Source organism: Sapajus apella, unplaced genomic scaffold (genome assembly GCF_009761245.1).
Source record: "Sapajus apella isolate SASKATOON/1434 unplaced genomic scaffold, GSC_monkey_1.0 scaffold80, whole genome shotgun sequence".
Lineage (NCBI taxonomy): Eukaryota > Metazoa > Chordata > Mammalia > Primates > Cebidae > Sapajus > Sapajus apella.
The window spans coordinates 163,651-170,001 of record NW_022437020.1 but is presented as its reverse complement, the minus strand read 5'-3'; the positions used below and the strand labels follow the sequence as shown (position 1 = coordinate 170,001).

At 45.9% G+C, this 6,351-nt stretch overlaps 1 protein-coding gene across 1 annotated transcript in view; it reads left to right on the top strand.

The window, feature by feature from the left end:
* VPS33B (VPS33B late endosome and lysosome associated) overlaps positions 1 to 6,351 on the top strand; it is a 16,327-nt gene that overhangs the window by 2,739 nt on the left and 7,237 nt on the right. The window contains exons 2-3 of the mRNA XM_032252765.1: positions 3,573 to 3,653; positions 4,755 to 4,816. Coding sequence (XP_032108656.1) covers positions 3,573 to 3,653; positions 4,755 to 4,816 — 143 coding nt within the window. The remainder of the gene's footprint in view (positions 1 to 3,572; positions 3,654 to 4,754; positions 4,817 to 6,351) is intronic.

The window sequence follows — 6,351 nt, the reverse complement described above, 5'->3', positions numbered from 1 at the left end:
GCCACCATGCCCAGCTAATGTTTTTGTATTTTTAGTAGAGATGGGGTTTCACCATGTTGACCAGGATGGTCTCGATCTCTTGACCTCGTGATCCACCCGCCTCGGCCTCCCATAGTGCTGGGATTACAGGCTTCAGCCACTGCGCCCGGCCTGATTTTTGTATTTTTAGTAGCGATGGCGCTTCACCAAATCTTGGCCAGGCTGGTCTCAAACTCCTGACCTCAGGTGAACTGCCTGCTTTTGCCTCCCGAAGTGCTGGAAATGTAGGCTTGAGCCACCATGCCCAGCCTAGTTTTCTTTTATACAACTGGCAACTGGACTGAAGAAAGGAAAAACTGGAGGCAGGGAGTCCCCTTAGGGAGTAAGGCAGCCCAAGCGTGTGGCTTGCAACACCTGTCTGAAGAATTGAAAAGAGGTGCTAGTTAAAGCCGCTAGTTCAGGTGAGATCAATAAGAAAGAGAGTAGAGGTGACCAAGGAGAGAAACTTGAGCCCACTGGGTGATTCAGCATGGCCAGAGTGGATTTCCAGGCAATAATGTCCTCTCCTAACTAACTTCTGACTTAATTTTTTGTTAATGTGCACTGCTATTCAGGCTTGAAATGTCAGAATCATCATTGCCTCTCCTTCACCCTGGTACTTACTGAGTTCCATGGATACTTCTTTTTTTTGTTTGTTTGAGACAGAGTCACGCTCTGTCACCCAGGCTGGAGTGCAATGGCACGATCTCGGCTCACTGTAACCTCCGTCCCCCTGGTTCAAGCGATTCTCCTGCATCAGTCTCGCGAGTAGCTGGGATTATAGGCGTCTGCCACCATGCCTGGCTAATTTTTGTATTTTTATTAGACATGGGGTTTCACCATCTTGGTTAGGCTGGTCTTGAACTCCTGACCTTGTGATCTGCCTGCCTCAGTCTCCCAAAGTGCTGGGATTAGATGTGAGCCACCATGCCCAGCCCCATGGATACTTCTTTACATACGACTTTTTTATAGTGATTATAAAATAACACTTGCACATTATAGAAAATGTAAGAAGATCAAGGAAAGTAAAAAGAAAAAAATTACTTATAGTGCTACCATGAGTTATAAACACTGTTAACACTGTTAATTTCCTTCAAGTATTAACAAAATTATATTACACATTCCATGTATCTCTTAACCTATTTTTGTTCACACCTCCACAGTCTAAATCAGGCTCTCTTTATTATTATTATTTTTATTTTTTGAGATGGATTGTCGCTGTGTCAACAGGCTGGAGTGCAATGGGGTGATCTTGGCTCACTGCCACCTCTGACTCGGGTTCAAGCAATTCTCCTGCCTCAGCCTCCTGAATAGCCAGGATTACAGGTACTTGCCACCATGCCCAGATAATTTTTGTATTTTAGTAGAGACCAGGTTTCACCATGTTGGCCAGGCTGGTCTCTATCTCCTGACCTCATGATCCACCTGCCTCGGCCTCCCAAAGTGCTGGGATTACAGTCATGGGCCACCGCGCCCGGCCATCAGGCCCTCTTTCATTGCCACATGCTTGGGCTGCCGGGACTGTTTCATTCACTCCCTAAGCAGACTCCCTGCCTCCAGTTTCTCCTTTCTTCAGTCCAGCTGCCAGACTCATCTAACATTTCCAGCTGATTGGAATGCTCCATTGTACAAAACTTTGGTTTTCCCCGTTACATTAGAGGATCAAGGACACGCTCTCGTAAGCTGGCATTTGGAGCCCTTCCTGCACAATTCTAGCAACTACTTTGTTCTGTTTTTTTGCCATTCACCTACATCAAGATTTCCTACCCTCTGTTGATCATTTTTGGTTTGGGAAATTTAACAATAAATAAAAATAAAAATAGAAAATTTTTTAAAATAAATTTTATTGTGTATATTTGAGGTAAACAACATGACATAATAGGATATAGAGAGAGAGTAAAATGGTGACGATAATGAAGCAAATTAACATAATTGTTATCTCACATAGTTACATTTCTTTGTGTGATAAGAGCAGCTAAAATCTACTTATAAGAATAGAAATTTTTAAAGGCCAAACGTGGTGGTTCATACCTGTAATTTCAACACTTTGGGAGGCTGAGGCAGTTGGATCACCTGAGGAGGTCAGGAGTTCGAGACTACCATGGCCAACATGGCAAAACCTTGCCTCTCCTAAAAACACAAAAATTAATCAGGTGTGGTGGAGGGCGCCTGGGAGGCGCTACTTGGGAGGCTGAGGCAGGAGAATTGCTTGACCCTGGGAGGCAGAGGTTGCAATGAGCTGAGATCGTGCCAATTCGCGACAGAGTGAGACTGTATCTTAAAAAAACAAACAAAAAAAACAGGCCAGGCGTGGTGGCCCACATCTGTAATCCCAACACTTTGGGAGGCTGAGGCGGGTGGATTACAAGGTGAGGAGTTCAAGACCAGCTTGGCCAACATGGTGAAACCCCATCTCTACTAAAATTACAAAAATTAGCTGGGTGTGGTGGTGCACACCTGTAATCCCAGCTACTCAGGAGGCTGAGGCAAGAGAATCACTTAAATCCTGGAGGCAGAGGTTGCAGTGCGCTGAGATCACACCACTGGACTTCAGCCTGGGCGATGGAGCGAGACTATCTCTAAAACTAAAGAAAACAAAAACAACAAATAAGATAAAAAAATAAAAGATTGCCTGCTGTCTATACCATTGACCTTTTCTTTTGGGCTGAATCATTGTCTGTGGTGGGGGCTGTCTGTACGTTGTTAGATGTCTAGCAGCATCCCTGGCTTCTACCCACCTCTCTAACAGAAGCAAAGATGCCAGTAAAATCTCTACCCTGAGTCAGACAACCAAAAACATTTCTGGACATTGCCAAATGTCTCTTGGAGGGCAATATCGTCCCCTTACCACGCAGCCTATGCTCTTTCCCTGATCTTCGCCGGCTGCCCTCTTCATACATCCATGTCAACACCCTACTCATTTGTGAAGGCCTGGTTGAGAGGAAATGTCGAATGACTTTCCCCTCCCTGTCACTAACTGTGACCACTCCTTCCTCTGAACAGGCATTGAGGGTCTGTGTCAGGAGTGGTGGCACAGGAATCAGATGACAGGGATTGTGGGGTGAGGGAGTGGAAGGGTAATAGGGTGAGGACTGTCCTGGCTTTGCTAAGTTTTCTGCAGTGAATGTGTACTATTTTATTTTGTACTTGGGGGGAAAATGCAAGGTGGCGTTCTGTTGCATTTGGCTTTGTTCAGCAGGAGATCAGGAGTGGTTGGGAGCCAGAGTGGAGAAGGGAGCAGAGATGGGGAGTAAGGTGCAGATCAAGGTCACAGGTGAGCAAAGGAATTAACCTGAGAAAGTGAGTGACAAGGAATTAACCTGAGAAAGAAGGTGGAATGTCTACCCACTGGTACAGAAAATGAGAAGGCAAAATAGGCAAATATACAGAGAAATGTCAGCTGTGGATCCAGATAATTAATAATGTACCCGGGTAGACCATGCTTAGGGCCTCCCACCTCAGAGACTGTTTCTGATAGATGGGTGGCTAGGCCAGTTCTCAGCTGAGGAAGCTCGTGGGACTGTGAGTGACCCGGCATCCTGTGTCTCCTTCAGCTTCCTGGAAAAAAGGATTTATTCATTGAGGCAGATCTCATGAGCCCTTTGGATCGAATTGCCAGTGTCTCCATTCTGAAGGTACGGTCCCTTTCCCTGGGGTCATGCCCCTCTTTCCTCCTTGAGCAGTTTTTCTTTTGGTGAAGAATACAAATGACTGAAGCGTGACTACCGTTATAGGGCAAATAGAGGGTAGCTGAATTGTGTGAAAAAGTGGGACTGATGCTACTGTTCCTATTTTTTGTTTGTTGGATTTTGTTTTATCGGGGGAGACGGAGTCTCTCTGTTGCCCAGGCTGGAGTACAGTGCAATGGCACAATCACAGCTCCCTGCAGCCTTGACCTCCTGGACTCAGGCCATCCTCCTGCCTCAGCTTCCCAAGTAGCTGGGACCACAGGCATGTGACACTACACCTGGTCAATTTTAAAATTTAATTTTATTATGTACTTATTTTTTTGAATCTGTTTGCTACAGAACATACACACACACACACACACACACACACGCACACCCGCATGTATTAAAAATATATATAGATAAATTTTTCTTTTTTTTTTTTTATAGTGACAGAATCTTGTTATGTTGCCCAGGCTGATCTCGAACTCCTGGGTTCAAGCCTCCCAAAGTGCTGGGATTACAGGCATGAGCCACTGCACCTAGCCCACACTGTTTTTTGTTTGTGTGTTTGTTTATTTGTTTTAATACAAAGCCTTGCTCTTGTCCCCTAGGCTGGAGTCCAATGGCGTCAATTCAGTTCACTGCAATCTCCGCCTCCCAGGTTCAAGCGATTCCCCTGCCTCGGCCTTCCGAGTAGCTGGGATTGCAGGTGCCTGCCAGCAAGGCCGACTAATTTTTGTATTTTTAGTAGAGACAAGCTTTCACCATGTTGGCCAGGCAGGTCTCAAACTCCTGACCTCAGGTGATCCGCCCGCCTCGGCCTCCCAAAGTGCTGGGATTACAGGCGTGAGCCACCCTGCCTGGCCTTACTATTTTTACATTGTTTTATTTTTGGGTTTTCTGTTGACAGTTTGAGGAAGGTTCAGTGGGACGGTTGTCAGGGGAGCAGTTTGATTCCTAGAATTAGCAGAATGAGGAAGCCCTCAAGAAGCCCCTATCTTTGTATCACGCTTTGTGCTTTTCAGGCACTCTTATGTCCATTGTCTTATTGGATTCTCTCTGTAGCAACACGAAGTAGACAAGCTATACAAGGTGGAGAACAAGCCAGCCCTCAGCTCCAATGAACAGTGAGTGTCTGGGAGTCTGTCCCTACTCCAAGCTGGAGGAGGTCCCTACCTCTGCCTTTCATCTGTCCCTGGCTGAGATACATGATTCACCTCCCTGAACTTTACAATTTCATATCTAGGTTATTGCTTTAACCTCTTCTGTAGTTTTGTTTTATTTTCTGTAGTTTCCTTTCTGTAGTTTCTTGTCTTCCCTCTCTAATTTATATTACTATCTATAACCAGAACGACTAATCTTTCAAAATTATTTTCATTGTGCTCTTCTCAAGAAGCTGCAAGGCAGCCTGGGACGGCGGCTCATGTCTGTAATCCCAGCACTTTGGGAAGCCAAGGCAGGTGGATCTTCTGAGGTCAGATGTTCGAGAGCAGCCTGACCAACATGAGAAACCCCGTTGCTACTAAAAATACAAAAATTAGCCGGGCATGGTGGTGGGCACCTGTAATTCTAGCTACTCAAGAGGCTGAGGCAGGAGAATTGCTTGAACCCAGGAAGTAGAGTTTGCAGTGAGCCAAGATTGCTCCACTGCACTCGAGCCTGAGCGACAGTAAGACTCTGTCTCAAAAAAAAAAAAAAAGAACCTGCAAGATTTCTCAATACTTGCTAAAGATTGTCAAATTATTTATCATAGACTCTGAGCCTGTCTGCAGCGTGGCCTCCCACGTTACCTTTCTGGCCTTGTCTCTTGTGTGTCCACTTCAAGACTCTGTTGACATGTGCCTCCACACCTCTTCCAGCTCTCTGCCTGTGCCGTCACCCTTTTCATCATCCCATTCACTGTGCCTGAAACTGTCTCTGTCCTCACTGCTCCTATAAAGAATGCCCATCCTGGCCGGGCGTGGTGGCTCACGCCTGTAATCCCAGCACTTTGGGAGGCCGAGGCAGGCGGATCACGAGGTCAAGATATCAAGACCATCCCGGCCAACACAGTGAAACCCCGTCTCTACTAAAAATATGCAAAAAATTAGCCGGGCGTGGTGGCTAATTAGCCGGGCATCTGTGGTCCCAGCTATTTGGGAGGCTGAGGCGGAAGGATCTCTTGAACCCAGGAGGCAGAGGTTGCAGTGAGCCGAGATTGCACCCCTGCACTCCAGCCTGGTGACAGAGCAAGACTCCGTCTCAAAAAAAAAAAAGAAAACGAATGCCCATCCTTCAGAGCTCAGCCGCCTCTTCTATGAAGCTTTCTATTGCCCTTCCAGTCCAGGGTGATTTTCTCCTCTGGATTTATGTGGCATTTTGTATTTGTCTTGTTCATTCAGCATGTGGTCATATACAGCTGTTGCCTTCTCTTGTTTTTAAAGTATTTCTTGAACTTAATGTACACGCTTTCTTAGAAGAAAAAAATCTCTTGGATACATGGAGACTACATCCATAGACCCCATTATTTTCTATTACTTTCTTGTATTTAAAAAATATATATATTTTTTGAGACGGAGTTTCTTTCTTGTTGCCCAGGCTGAAGTACAGTGGCGCTATCTCGGCTCGGCTCGCCACAAACTCTGCCTCCTGAGTTCAAGCGATTCTCCTGCCTCAGCCTCCC